General features: G+C 39.6%; 2 protein-coding genes across 2 annotated transcripts; one reads left to right on the forward strand and one right to left on the reverse strand.

The window, feature by feature from the left end:
• The first annotated feature begins 57 nt into the window (after positions 1 to 57).
• Positions 58 to 11,081, forward strand: LOC104920732 (aminopeptidase Ey). Its single transcript, XM_010733085.2, has 21 exons — positions 58 to 192; positions 1,324 to 2,024; positions 2,969 to 3,111; positions 3,226 to 3,365; positions 4,181 to 4,307; positions 4,456 to 4,610; positions 5,120 to 5,233; positions 5,336 to 5,479; positions 5,723 to 5,788; positions 5,963 to 6,028; positions 6,544 to 6,719; positions 6,847 to 6,923; positions 7,512 to 7,645; positions 7,747 to 7,802; positions 7,881 to 8,028; positions 8,234 to 8,325; positions 9,183 to 9,293; positions 9,546 to 9,713; positions 9,868 to 10,008; positions 10,434 to 10,515; positions 10,732 to 11,081. Exons 2-21 carry the CDS (start codon positions 1,435 to 1,437, stop codon positions 10,888 to 10,890), a joined length of 2,889 nt encoding a protein of 962 aa, XP_010731387.2. The 5' UTR covers positions 58 to 192; positions 1,324 to 1,434; the 3' UTR covers positions 10,891 to 11,081.
• Positions 11,082 to 11,874: 793 nt separating this feature from the next.
• On the reverse strand, positions 11,875 to 12,916 carry mespaa (mesoderm posterior aa). The gene is made up of 2 exons (XM_010733128.3): positions 12,158 to 12,916; positions 11,875 to 12,043 (listed from the first exon to the last, which is right to left on the reverse strand). The coding sequence occupies exons 1-2, from the start codon at positions 12,848 to 12,850 to the stop codon at positions 11,966 to 11,968; spliced, it is 771 nt and encodes a 256-aa protein (XP_010731430.3). The 5' UTR covers positions 12,851 to 12,916; the 3' UTR covers positions 11,875 to 11,965.
• Between the last annotated feature and the right edge of the window lie 2,201 nt (positions 12,917 to 15,117).

The following is a 15,117-nucleotide window of genomic DNA, read 5'->3' on the forward strand; positions in this document are numbered from 1 at the left end:
TGACCTGGTATAAATAGTATTCCCCAAGTTCTTCAGGACACATTCTTAAATGAGAGATCTGACGCATTTCTTGTAGACAAGGAGCTGACGTGGTAAAAGTGAGTGCAGCGTGGCAGACAACACTGCTTTAAAGTCAGGTTCCACAAGTGACAGGTGAAAAAGCCACTGAGTCAAAACTAAACTAAATACAAGGTAAGAAAATGTATTGTCAATAGGAAAATGGTTTGCTGTCATTACATCATACTGTAATTTGGTGTTTGTGTGTCTGCCGGCATGTGATGTGGTTCTTGTACGTGGAGAATGCTAGGACTATTTTTTAGGTTTTTACCAGGTGTTCGGACTGAAAACATGAGACATGCATTTTAAGAAAATACAAGGGCCTGTTCTGATGTTTCAGTAACAGAACCATGAGTTTGAAGGTTTAAAGACATCAGTTTATCCTCTTTCTTGACAAACTGTGAGCTACACACTAGAATTACCATGTTTATAATAAGAAGTAATGTACCAAAAATGGATACTTACGTGTATTTAAATGGTCAGTTACATTGCTGGATGGTGGTGTATTGCTTCGCTGAAAAAGTTAAACTAGAATTAACTTTTTTTCTCCAGATGGTAATACATTATTTTGTCTGAGCCTTCTGTGTTGCAGCTGACAAAAATGGCTGAACACAGGATTATTGTGCCTGATTCACCAAAGTTGTCATTTCCTGTCATGCCTTTGGACATGATGATTTCACATTTGTGGTTTTTCTGGTAATGCAAGGTGTGTCACTGACTGACAGCCTGACAGTCATCCTTCACCCTGCTCGGTTCAATGCTTCTGATTTAATTTGTCTTAATGGGCAAGAGTTAATTAATTGTATGATCTACTACATTTTTTTTCTTGTTCTGTTTGAATACCCAAATGTCAACCACAAAATATGTGTTTCAGTTTAACCACTGGAATGTCTTTCTTAAAGCCACAACTGTTTGCACAACTTTTGAGGATAAATAAGAGTTTTTGAAGCTTAGCTTATGAAGCCCTCTTTATCCCATTTGCATTACACAACTCTGGCTTCTTCGCTATCAGATAGCAAGATCTGTATACAGTTCACGTTTGGAAATTGAATACACACACACACACAGCCACAAACACATACACACAGAGTTCAACTGTATTTTGCTGCCTTACTATGTACAGTATTGAAAAAACAGAAACAACACAGGTCATCTTCTGAAGAGGGCCTTTATTCAGAGCCATTATGCAGGTATAAAGTTCACAGGGAAGGCAGGATGGTCTCTTATCTCAAGGACTTTTACAACTCAATTTTCTGTACTTTGCAGCTGTTTTTCCCACCCTGGAGATCAACCATTAACTTTGGGCTGAATCAAACAAGGCAGGGCATAAATAGCAATCGCTATTCCCCTTCTGTCTTCTTCTTCTATGGTGTAGACATGGGGAAAGGCGTCTACATCAGCAAAGCGGTGGCAGTAACCTGTGTGGTTGCAGCCATCGGTGCTGTGGCCACCATTATAGCTTTGTCTGTGGTTTATGCTCAGGAGAAGTCAAAGAATGAAGAGATTCTTCCAACAGCTACAACCCCCACCCCACCTACAACACCCTCCACGCCAAAGGAGCCCTGGCAACGTTACCGACTTCCGGACTCCCTCTCTCCTGTCACCTACAATGTGACCCTGTGGCCCTGGCTGGTGCGCAACGCAGAGGACCTATACATATTCAAGGGACACTCCACCGTGGTCTTCAAATGTGTGAAGGAGACTGACCTCATCATCATTCACTGCAACAAGCTGAACCTCACCATGTTCGACAGATACCATGCCAAGTTGAGTGGGGTCAGCGGAAGCACTGCGCCTGGCCTGAAACACACCTGGTTGGAGGTTCCCACCCAGTACCTGGTGGTGCAGCTCATGGGCCCACTGAAGGTCGGCAGCACATATGAGCTCTTTACTGAGTTTGTTGGAGAGCTGGCTGATGACTTGGGAGGATTCTACAGGAGTGAATACATAGAAGATGGGGTGAACAAGTATGATGTTCAATTTGTTTCCAATATTATACGACTTATGTGAGAGTGCAAATATTAATATACAGTAATACAGATTTTAAACACCTTAACAACTTTAGAGGCATTGTAAACAAGACATTCACTTCAAAGACATAGTTCTGCATTTGGGAAATTTTTCCAAGTGGTAGATGAAAAAAGTGGCTGTCCTTTAAATATGAAGCTATGTCTAACAAACAGTTACCTGACTATGCCCAAAAGTAACTCACAAATATCAAAAAGAAAACACAGCAAGTAAGTGTTTCTTAAAATGAAACAATTCCTTTAAATAAGAATACCAAATTAGTGATTTCAAGGAGAGCACTGTACATTTGAATTACAGTTTTATTTAATCCCCTCTGCATGTTGCATTTTAATAAATTGCCTGTGGTGGGTTATTAATAACAATAAACTTTTAGTTATTTTTCTTTACTAGCTTAATAGACAAAATTATTATTTAGGAAAATAAAAAGTCCAGGATGTGAAACACCGTACCTACCTTCAATTATAATATTGTTACTTTGGTGATTCCTAGTGGTTGTACCAAAAACTCAGTTACTGCTGCTGATATTTCCTAAACCTCAAAATATAATCATTTTAATAAAACCAAGGTTCCTCCTCTACACTGCCTCTGTGACTTAAAAATATAAGTAGAAGCCAACAGAATGACAGGTTTGGTTTTATCTTATTACATCACATTTTTGTGGTAACAAAATGGGAATAACCTATTGAAACTAGTAAGACATAAGTCATTCTAATTCTGAGGAACCCTTTCAATGGAAAAAGCACATCAGACGTCATTTAGCTATTATTTTTTTAACACAATTTTTTATCTAAATATTAGTGAGTATCTAAGGGTGGAGTGTTCCTTTCAAACTTGATACTTGTTAGTTACTGAGTTTTCTAATTTGCTAATTTGCTATTGTCAGAGTTGTGGCCACGACTCAAATGCAACCAACGGATGCCAGGAAGGCCTTCCCCTGCTTCGATGAGCCTGCCATGAAAGCTGTCTTCTACATTACTCTCTTACATCCCCATGGGACTGTGGCTCTGTCCAACGGCATGGATCTCGGCAAGTTTCAGTGTCCATTGCAACATTTTATACGTGAACTGTCCATGTCTAATGTTTCCCAGTAACTCCTAGTAAATTTTACAATAAATTTGCTCCTGTCTTTTCTGAACACAGAGCCTATTAACATCACCATGGAAGGCCAGCATGTAATCCAGACAAGCTTTGAGCCCACAGAGATTATGTCAACCTACTTGCTGGCATTTGTCGTGTGTGAGTTTGGATTCATTAGCACGCCACCGGGTGCAGAAGTCTTGGTAATCTTTTATTACATCTTACAATCAGAACTACACAAACAAGTGTATAATTACATTATTTATAGTTTTTTGGTTTACTTTTTAAATATTTCATTACGACAGTGACACTGTGAGCTGCTATGCTGAAACAGACCCTTGACCACCATGTAGAGTGGAGCAAGGAAAAAGAGGTCTTTGTTCAACTATAACATCAATAATCAGCTTTGAGAACCGCACGTTACACCACTAGCACTTCTAGTATTATGCTGTACAACTAATACTGCATTTGCTGCTGCTACTTCTGGTATGTGCTTCTGTTACTACTGCAGCTTTAAGCTTAAGGAGCCCAACAGAGCCTGAGAGATCAAAGCTGGAGTATTAGCAATCGTTTTTAAGGAAGTATTGCCATGTTAATAGAATAAAGAAATGTTATTTTTATGTTAGCACATGACCTAAAAAATAATCGCACAGACAGAACTGAAGTGGTTGATCTATAGGTGCTCTTTCTATCAGGGGATTTTCATGGCTCATTTGGTGTTACAAGGCTTGCTGTGATCCTTGATTTCATGGATTAGCTCGCCAAAAAGTTGTATAAATATTTATTATTATAAATGCAGTTTTTATAAACCTCTGATACTATTACTACCTTCAACTACAAATACAAATACAAACAACATTTTATATATACAGGTATATTGCCTGCAGTTTGCAGCTCTTCCCTTTTGGTTTGATGTTTCTATACTGCCCTCTGCTGGACTCAAAGCTCAGCTCAGGTCTCTGGTCTACCATTTTTATTTTTTTTTTCGTCTGTTTAATGAAGTACTGTTTATGTCCAGGTCAGGATCTGGGCCCGCAAGAAGGCTATAGAGCAGGGCCAGGGAGATTATGCCCTGAATAAGACTGGACCCATACTGGAATTCTTTGAGAAGTACTACAACTCTTCCTACCCCCTGGAGAAATCAGGTATGAACTACACACACACGCAGACCAACACAAGGACAGTAGTTTACAGTAGTGTATACAGTAATTGCTTGTTTTTTGCTTTACATTTTTAGAAAATGTACTATCAGCAGTCAAAGCATGACCTACGTTGACCTCTAATTGTCTTTAGACCAGATCGCTCTTCCTGACTTCAGTGCTGGAGCCATGGAGAACTGGGGCCTGATTACCTACAGAGAAACCGCCCTCTTATATAATCCTGGAGTGTCATCCAATGGAGATAAGGAGTGGGTGGCAACAGTCATCTCGCATGAGCTCGCTCATATGGTATCACACTTAAGTACATTTAAAGGTCCAGTTTGTAAAATTTAGTGTCATCTAGTGGTGAAGTTTCAGACTGCAACCAACTGAAAAACATTCACCTCTCCCTCTTGGTTCAAGCATGAAGGAGAAACCACGGTGGCCATGAAACTTGTAAAAACTGGGAAAAGTCCTATGTAGAGCCAATGTTTAGTTTGTTAGTTTGTCCCCTCTGGGCTGCTGTAGAAACAAATGTTTCCAAATGGCGGACTCCATGGAAGAGGACCTGCTCCCTGTGTAGATATAAAAGGCTCATTCATAATATAAACATAGCAATTCTGTATATCAGGTGATTTTCCACTAATGAAAACATAGTTATGAATATGATATTCCATTTCTGTCAATAGATACCCCTAAATGTTACACACTGAATCTTTAATGGCGCCCTGCCCTCTTTCATATTTTTGATAATAATTGTGTTTATCTTTAAAGTGTGTTTAAAAACCTACCAATAAAATTAAGCTCTGTCCTCTCAGTGGTTTGGGAACTTGGTGACCACGAGGTGGTGGAATGACTTGTGGCTCAATGAAGGGTTTGCCACTTATGTCTCTTATCTTGGAGCCAACTTTGCTGAACCAAATTGGAATATGGTGAGTTTTGTTTTCTCATGGACGCCCCTTGTTGAAATATATGCAAATCTGCCTGGTCTTACCACCGTGCTAAATGCAATCATTTCATTTTGTGTCTTCCAGAAAGATTTAATAGTTCTAAATGAGATTACTGGTGTGATGTCTGTGGATGCCTTGGCCTCCTCTCATCCCCTGTCATCCAAAGAGGAGGACATCATGACACCAGAGGATATCAGTCAACTGTTTGACTCCATCACATACAGCAAGGTGCTTTATCTTTGAGCGTAACACATTACAACATGTACTATGTTGTTCTCTTAAACCCCCAATAGAAAAAAAATTGACCTCTACTAAACAAAAAGAATGAATTAAACTCTTCTCTATCTTTGTGGGTGACCTATATCGAGTACAAGGTCATACTCTTTTAGAACTACAGAGCTATTAATAAATGAATGAATCATTAACAGATTGCTGTAATTCTGCCCCATCTGATATCTTCCTGTTTTACAGGGAGCTGCAGTCCTCAGGATGCTCTCAGAGTTTATCACCGAGCAGGTCTTTTCCAGTGGACTTCAAGTGAGTACAGCTGCTTAAAATGATGACCATCTAATCTGTATGTGTGTGGTGAAAGAATTTTATATTTTGTAAACAATCTCATATCTCAATTTTATTCACCATTGTATCTTACGTGTTTTGTTCACCACAAAAACACAACTACAGTATAACCAGTAGGTCGTTATCTGTCTGCAGACATACTTAAAGGCATTTGAGTATAGGAACACAGTCTACAAAGACCTCTGGAAGCATCTGCAAATGGTGAGTCATTACTGTCATCATGACTGCTTTATTTCCACAACAGCTGATTCAAAACAACATTTCCTTTAAAACTTCTACTCAAAATTATCATTATTATTATTTTTCCTTAAAAAACCTTGGATAAATAGCATAATTAGCCTAAACCCATATCGCTGCTAAGCTAAACGAATAAGCGTCTAAACATGTGGGTATGGTAATAAATGTGATATCCTTTACTGATTGCAGCCCACTTAGGACTTATGAGTAGCTCTAGTAGTTTGTAGGTATCAAACTACAATAATTATTGCACTCCATCATCCTGTACATACACCACCATTATAATGTTTGAAATCAAGGCACCTTGGATAAATATATATATATATAAATATATACAAACCTTAAACCTTAAAATAAAAAAATAAAAAAATGAACTTTTTTAGCTGCCTTCTGAAGTTTTGTGAAAAAGTAAAGTAATTCATCTGCAGGGAGAAACAAAGAGTCATAGTCTTACTAATATTTGATATTCCTGTCAACAGGCAGTGAATAAAAGTTCCAGCGTAAAGCTCCCGAATACTGTGGAGGAAATCATGAACCGCTGGATCCTACAAATGGGATTCCCGGTGGTCACCATCGACACCCAGAGTGGAACAATCACCCAGAAGCACTTCTTGTTGGACCCGGACTCTGTAGTGAACACACCTTCACCCTTTAAGTAGGAAACATTTTTAATGTTTCACGTGAATATACTGCATGTGATCATAATGAACCCTGTTATTTGAAACTCACCTGCCCTCTCTGTGTTTATTTCCGTATGTTTGACTGGATGGACGTGGCTCTAGCTATGAGTGGTTTGTGCCTCTTACCTGGATTAAGACAGGGGGAAGTGAACAGCAGCACTGGCTTCTTGCCAAAGAAGGTAAGATTTATTTCAGGTTTATGTTTAGATCAAAGATGGTAAACAGTGTGAGGGAACTTTCTATTCTAGCATGCAGGGGTTTCTCTGGGTCAACCATATGTCCAGAGGTCACTGTAAGGATAGTGTTAATTCTTAGATTGTTATAGGGATACTGCCTTCTTCTTCTTTAGATACAGAGTAGCTGTATGTTTGTGTTCGTACGATCATTACTATCGTAACCAGGTCAGGTACGTAGCGTAGAAGTCTCTACAGAGTTGGATAATGATGTCGGCTGTTGTAGGCTAATGACAAATTGGCAACTACCTTGGACTATAAATACAATGAGTATGACATTTATGCACATAGGGTAGTTATGTCACTGAGAGGAGAAAATGTAGATAAGCCAGAGAGGACAGCTGCTTCAGAATTGAGGTGGCATCATGCCATGACAAGTAAATTGATAATCCATTTTCCATTGGCCAAGCCGTAATAAACTTTCCATTGTACGATATCTTTCTCTCCACTGAATGAACTGATCCTTGAGGAATTGATCTCCACAATAAACATGTTACAAGAAGATGCATTATTTTTTCCTCTCCATCCAAACAGATACACGTCCAGATGTTATGCTTGGTCCTAATGACTGGTTGGTGGCCAATATAAATATGAAGGGTTTCTACAGAGTCAACTACGACTCTGGAAACTGGGAGCGTCTCCTCGCCAAGCTCAGCTCCAAACATACGGTACAGCAACTCTAGCTGTAAACAATTCTGCATTACTTACATTTCTAAATGAATGTTTAGAAAAACTCAACTTCCTCCATTAATTCCTTGCTAATTTTCAGGATATTCCAGTGATCAACCGTGCTCAAATTATTGATGATGCCTTTAACCTTGCAAGGTGAGATCATACTTTTTGCAAAGCATTGTTGACAAATATTGAAAGGGCGTGTTTGGTAATAGTATTTGCCATTTTCAGGGCAAAGATAGTGAACACAACTTTGGCTCTGAGGACTACCAAGTTCCTCAATAAAGAAACTGACTATATGCCCTGGGAGACAGCAAGTCGCAACTTGAACTACTTCTTTCTCATGTTTGACCGCAGTGAAGTGTATGGACCCATGCAGGTTGGTGATGAATGCTTTACATTTATTGAAATAAATAAATTCAAATTTTGATCCACAAAACAGACAAATAAAGATGTTTATGCGAGAATGCTGATTGGTAAATTATATGCAGTGCAAATGGAATACAACTCATCATTTTTAGATGATGCATTTCCTTTTTAAATGGAAATACAAGTTAACCAAATGTGTATTTTAAACCCACCAGGCTTACATAAAGAAACAGGTGACTCCACTGTTTGAGCACTTCGAAAAGCTCACTGTCAACTGGACAGAGATCCCAGAAAATCACACCGACCAGTAAGGATATTGATATTTTTCTCTGTTATTCTGATTTAGTCCAACATCAACAAACACAAGATTCAGCAATTAAAATAGACTTTTTTGATTGACAACTTACATTGCACTAAGCCACAGTAATCCATATCTCTGTGGATTAATGCAATGTAGAAAAGATAAAACATCCACATGGGAAAACTAGATCATTCCCAAAATGTGTTTATCTTTCCTCCTTCATAAACCTGTGAATCTTCCAGAGCTGTACCTCACATGTCTTTCTTCAGATTGTGTCCATGTCTCCAGTATCTCCTCAATGTGTTCACTGCAATTTATTCCTACCTTGATGGAAATTTTTAGGTGTGAGTTTTACTTGATGCCAGTTTGAATGACTTTATTTATCTCATATCTGGAGACCTCAGGTCTGCAAGTCATACGGAAGACAATAGACACCAATATGCAGGATGCATCACTTCCTTTTCTGCCTTAAAAGCATAAAAGCAAATAGGCTACGGGTTTCTACAGTTAACTGAACTCATTTCAACACAGTGTAAAATAAATCTTCTTTAACATCCAAGAAATGAAATCCAAGAAAGTCTCACCTCTCAAGGTATTACAGGGCAAATCAAACTTTATCTTGAGGCTTTTGTAAAGATTGAATGGACATTAGCATTTTAACAGGAACAAGGAGTGGGAAAAATAAATTTAGGTTATAGATCATACAACAAACAAATGGTTTTAAATCTAAACTTAATGGAACCTCAACCAGGTTAGAGACACACATGGGTCCCCATTTCTTCCCATTGGCTCCACAGTCAGATGCTTCTCAAACATTTTTCGGACCTTTGTATCATATCATATTATGTCATGTTCCTGTTCAGGTACAACCAGATAAATGCCATCTCCTTAGCCTGCAAAACTGGACTAGAAAACTGTAGTAAGCTGACCACTGGCTGGTTCAAAGAGTGGATGGACAACCCAGCTGACAACAAGTATGTTAACATGCTTCCCTGTCATTCTTTCCATTTTTTTCCCTATTCACCTCACTTACATTCTTCTTTCTGTCCTCCTCATTTTCATTATGTCAAGTTTTCCTAAACTTGCTAAATTCAGTAGTTGTTTTACTTTAATTCAAGTATTTTCATTGTCTTCCATCCTCATCAACCATTTCATACTTGACCTACCTGATTCATTCACTGCTCTCACTACCTTCAACTCTTTGTCATCTTTGTTAACTCTTCCAGAATAAGTGCCAACTTGAAGTCTACAGTGTACTGCAGTGCAATTGCAGCAGGAGGAGTGGATGAGTGGGACTTTGCTTGGTCCATGTATAAGAATGCCTCCATCGCTTCAGAAGCCGATAAGCTCATGTACGCTCTGTCCTGCACCAAACAGCCCTGGCTGCTGAACAGGTGAGTAACACTGATATCAGGCTTGTTTGTTCTCTCATTGTTTATATTTTGATCTTCTTAAGCTCATTTTGCACTCTGCAGCATGCACTGTGCATAATGAATGAACATACCTCCTGCGCATTAGGCCTTTGCCCTCACTCTGAGTGTGTTTCAGGTATCTGCAGTATTGTCTGGACCCAAACAAGATCCGTAAGCAGGATGCTACATACACGATTTCTTACATTGCTAGTAATGCCATCGGCCAACCACTGGCATGGGACTTTGTCAGAGCCAACTGGGACCATATATACAATGAGTGAGTTTTCCCTGATGCACACATGCACATGTCATCAAACTTTGTTGTTACAGTAAAGCTGGAAGAGGAATGCAGTGTCAGAGTTATATGTGATAGAGGCAAAACATTAAATGTATGCATCCATGGTGGAGGATTTTTAATCTAGTGGTGTTGGTCTGAATGTAAAGATCTCGACTACTCTTGGATGGATTGCTAAGATATTTGGTACAGATATATACTTGATGCAGAGAAAATGAACCCTGATGATAATGCTATGGGTTATGACCAAAACCAGGCAAAAAAAAAAAGACATTCCCATCATCCTCTAATCCTCTGCTAATTATCAAAGCTCTGTCATTGAATTGTCAAACCAAACAGTTTTGATTACAAAGCCTGTAACTGCAAAATGATCAAAGCTGATCTTGGTTTTTTTTTTTCGTCTTCAGCTATGGTGGTGGATCATTTTCTTTTGGAGGACTAATTAATGGAGTGACCAAACGATTCTCCACTGAGTTTGAGTACAAGCAGGTACAGTTTTATACAATATTTGTTGTTGTTTTCTGTACAACTTAACTACCCTCTGTACCCCCATTTCACCTTGAGTTTGTGAGTAAATCAATTTAAGTCAACTAATATTTGAACTACATCACGTAGAGTACACACATGAACACTGTATCCAAGTATGGTGACATGTTGTACTCTACATGCTGAATTGAATCCCACTTCCCTCCTGTTCCTCCACAGTTGCTTCAGTTCAAAGAAGACAATGCAGGCCAGCTTGGCTCAGGCGCCTCATCTCTTGAACAGGCATTGGAGAGAACCAAGGCCAACATGAACTGGGTGGCCATGAACAAAGAACAGGTGTTTAATTGGTTTAACAGTGAAGCGCCTTCTTCAGTTTAACACTCTCCACTATGCAGTTTTCAAATGTAGATTTTTCTACTTTTACTCTGGAAGCAAATTTGTTATTGTAAATGAATGTGATGAGGCTTTTTTTTTGTAAATGTAAAGTTTTGATCAAGCCTTTTTATGCATAAAGATTATTTGATACCAAAATTAGGTTTTGTATGAGGCAAATAAATTTTAATACTGTGTGTTCTGTCTGTTCACTGTATTTGAAAGATTTTTATAGGAATCTCGCAACACAAATGTGATATTCTGCAATCATTAGGCTGCATTTTCATATTTTTGCAGTCTTCAGTGGATGCCAGTCTATGAAATATTAAATTCAGATATTTTGCACCTCCATATTTAAAAGGCACTTTGTATGAACTTGGATATTTAGCTGCTCTGAGAGGAGAAACAAAAACACATTCTTGAAACAAATCTGCAGTTTGTGTTTCAAGACTGCAGGCACTACAGGGAAACAAAGCTCATTTAAATGTAAAATGCCTGAATGAAAATAAACTCCTAAAAAGATTACAGTGTTGACATAGAAACTCCAAGTTTCTGAACTTAATCAAAGGCTAGTTATTTATCACAAGGTTTCTTTAAGGGCCTCAACCACAGGCCATGTTTACACAGGATAGAATAGGTGCCAATAACTGGCCCTAGTTCAGCTGCCACCTCTCTCAGTGGGGGTCTTTCCTTAAACATTTAGAGGGGATGTGCTCCCTGTTTAGCACCTCAGTGTCCTGCTGACAGCTGCAGTGTTTATGTAAGGAAGTGGAGGCCAAACACTAACAAGCCTGTATGATTTTCTTTTGTTTAGTTTGTAAAAATGATCACAGAAATAGAAAACCAACAATAAACCCATTTGGATGAATGCAACAAACTCAAGGATTATTTTGATAAATAATGTTTATTCTGGTCACATTGTGAAAACGTAATAAATATACAGTTATATATATATACAAAAACACCAAAAAATTACAAAAATAAGATTTTGTTCAAAATAACAAAAATGAGAAGTTTTGTCCTTGTCTATAGTAATCATTGTTGCAATGAAAATTGTAGAGTGGATTGATCGCCACATCTCTCAGCAGAAGGCAGCGTTTTGTAGTTGCTGCTGTGGCATCCAGTACTGCTCATTGGTGAAGGAAGCTCCAGTAGAAACCTGATAACAACAAAAAAGAGTGTTGGTCATGAACTCATTCAATTGTAACATAATAAAGGTTTTGAAAAAAACAAGGTCCACTAAGAAGAAAATATGACAATGATTTGAACATACCTGATATGAGGGCTGCAGAAAGGACACCTGAGCTGTGCTCATAGTGTTGCAGTCTGATTCTTGTGGGCTGTAGGTTGCTGTTGGCTGGCCCAGGAAGTGGTTTGGAGCTTGGGGCTGCTCCACAAAGCCTGAGGATCTCCTCTGCTCCAGTGCCTCCTCGCTGATGCCCAGTTGAGCCGACAGGTAGGAGATGTAGCGGATGGTGAGGCGCAGTGTCTCGATCTTGGTCAGGGTCTGTCCGGCTGGTGCCACTGAGGGTGGCAGGTATGCCCTGAGGTGATGCATGGCTTTGGTCAGATCCCTCATCCTCAACTTCTCCCTCTCGCTGGCTGTCTGCCGCTTCTTCCCTGGATACCTGGACCTGGATTTCTTTGTGGTGGTGGTGGTGGTTGTGGAAGATTTAGAGCAAGACACAGTCTGTGTCTCCTGGGTCAGATGAGGTGCTGCTGGGCTGTTGAAGATGAAACAGTCCAAAGCGTTTTGTTCATTTCCGGCAGCCTGGAGGGTGGTGGGGGAGAAGCAGAAGGAGTCCACAGAAGAGGTTGGAGACAGGCTGCTACCAGCACTGAAGTAACCAGGGTCCGAGGTTGGATCAAAGGCCAGAGGATCAGAAGACTTGTCCAGCAGGGACTCGCAGTCAAACAGGAAAGCGTTCTCCTGGAGCTGGAGAGGAGAGCAGTAGGACATCTCCATAGTTGTAGTTGTAGTTGATTCTGTAGCTGTAAGCTCTTCCCTGAGCAGTGAGCTGTCAATGTTGCTGGTAAGACAGAAAGAAGATAGTGAGGAGGACCAGGGAGGCTGCACCATATATGTGGTGGGAGGTGTGAGGTTGCACCTCCGGCAACCACCTCTGGTCTTGAGAAGCTCTGGGAGTAGGGCTGACACCTCGGCCAGGGGGTCCCATGGGAAACAGGCCAGCTCCGAGACAAGGTGTGACACCCGCTTGCACACGTTCACACTATACGCTCCTGCTGCCTGGGAAAATGACCCTGCCATGTACCCGGGTCACAAGTGTGATTGGCTGTTGAATGATCTGATATTAAAAATATCCAATAATCCAATATCACCTTCTTTGAATGGCTGGATGGATGAATGAAATGATAAGAAATGTTTAATATTCATCCAAACACAGAAGTCAGTGCCATGTCCCATCATCATCCACATATAGTAAAAATTTTGTAAAAGGCTTAAGTTAGTTTGGCATCTCTTTCTTTCTTTCTGCCCCTGGAATCCCCTGCAAGGCCAGGCTAAAGAAGTGTGCCGGGGCAGCTGTGAGGTGTGAGGAGTTTACACCTCATCTTGTTTGGACAGTAGTAGACCTCACTGGCCTGGGAACCCTGATCCACACAGATTTAACAGCTACTAACACATTTTATATTTGAACTGGACTAAAGTGTGTTTTTTAGGTTTAGTAAAGGAGCTCAGCTCAGGTCCTGGCTGGGTGTCCCTTGCAATAGCTGGTCACATAAAGGTTTAATAGAGAAAAAATATCTTCAGTTTCTAGATTGCTAACATAACAAACAATGTTGATTGTTTTTGTCCTTGTGGTTGAGGAATTATGATGGAGAGAAGTGCTAAAAAGTTGGCAATAATAGCTGAGGTTGATGATAGAGGGGCTTGATAAGAGGTGTAAGAGGAATGATTCATGTAGATGAAGTCATCATGTTCTCAGTCTTTTATTGAATATTTACTTTCAGATGATTCAGATGGCTTTATGGACATTATATTATTTTATTTTAAAAGGTAATGTCTGAAAACTTACTCCATGTCACAAAGGCTTAATAATGTCAACTATTCGACCATTGTAAAGTCAGAATATTTGGACTGGTGGATCTGAGACCTGAGCAGCGTTCCCACAAACCGCCGCGTCACATTTGACTCCGGAGGTGAAACCTATGAATAGGACGTGTGAAACCAGTCTCACACAGCTCTCCACCACCTCAGTTATGCAAGAAAAACAGACTTCATACGAGTTAGAAGTAAGGAAGAAGGAAATTTTCTAAAAAAAAATCAAAATCAAATCAAAAATATCAAAATTTCAAAATGCAATTTGAACTGATTTTGCTGAAGCTGTTTTAGCTTTTTGAGTTGTAAAGTGTGTGAGGTGTGACACTACACTTGTCAGCTTACCAAAGGACTTCTTCACAGTGACCTCTGACCGCCCTGTACACATCATTACATGACATTACATAAGTCATGGAAAACAACAACTGAACATTTATATTTCTTTCATTCCCAGTCTTAATGTATTTTTATATATATAAATATAAATATTTGACCTGTTGCTCTGTTACTTTTCAATGTAAGCACTCAAAAATGAATAAAGAGTGGCACTCATATAAGATGATTGACAGCTCTGATTACAACTAATCCTAGCACTTTAGTTTTTGGTTGATCAAAGTTGATTGAAGTTTTAAGCTTTCCAATTAACTGATTATTTTCCACCCCAAACCTTAAGCACAATTGCCAACTTTCTTCTCTCCCTCCCAGGATGATGAGGGTCTGTCTTCTCTTAATCCACATTAGCTCTGACAGTGTTTACTCACATGTAATGAGTGAATAATCAGCACAGCAGTGCTAACCCTTTCATCCCAAACCTTTTTAGCCCAAAGAGTTTATTAGCTTTTCTGTGATGAAAGACCTAAGGGAGTGTATTAGGCTTTGTGTTAGGGTTGCTGCTTGCATTTCAAATGAACTGCATGTATGTGGCAAACTAAACACTCAGGCCTAATTCTGCTGCCTGCTATGCAGAGCCACTCTTCTCTATGAATATTAAAGTCTTCCCTGTTGGCTCTAGCAGGTAATTAGGGCTGTAGGTGAGAGAAAAGGGGAATGAGTAGGGAAGCTCTTATATCTTAGTCTAGACTTAGTGGTGCCAAGGACCTCTCTGTGTTTGCACAGGCCCATTAACAAAGATACACCAAATAAACTGGATAACCTGTGCCAGAGGCTGATCTCTG

This window comes from Larimichthys crocea, chromosome VIII, assembly GCF_000972845.2.
Source record: "Larimichthys crocea isolate SSNF chromosome VIII, L_crocea_2.0, whole genome shotgun sequence".
Lineage (NCBI taxonomy): Eukaryota > Metazoa > Chordata > Actinopteri > Sciaenidae > Larimichthys > Larimichthys crocea.

What these genes read in the sequence shown, in the direction of transcription:
- LOC104920732 (XM_010733085.2), top strand. Translation starts at nt 1,435, where the DNA reads ATGGGGAAAGGCGTCTACATCAGCAAAGCGGTGGCAGTAACCTGTGTG. An exon ending in AGCTCAGCTCCAAACATACG is followed by an intron (nt 7,646 to 7,746) that starts GTACAGCAACTC and finishes GCTAATTTTCAG; the next exon opens with GATATTCCAGTGATCAACCG. An exon ending in GACAACCCAGCTGACAACAA is followed by an intron (nt 9,294 to 9,545) that starts GTATGTTAACAT and finishes TAACTCTTCCAG; the next exon opens with AATAAGTGCCAACTTGAAGT.
- mespaa (XM_010733128.3), bottom strand. Translation starts at nt 12,850, where the DNA reads ATGGAGATGTCCTACTGCTCTCCTCTCCAGCTCCAGGAGAACGCTTTC. An exon ending in TTCTGCAGCCCTCATATCAG is followed by an intron (nt 12,044 to 12,157) that starts GTATGTTCAAAT and finishes TGTTGTTATCAG; the next exon opens with GTTTCTACTGGAGCTTCCTT.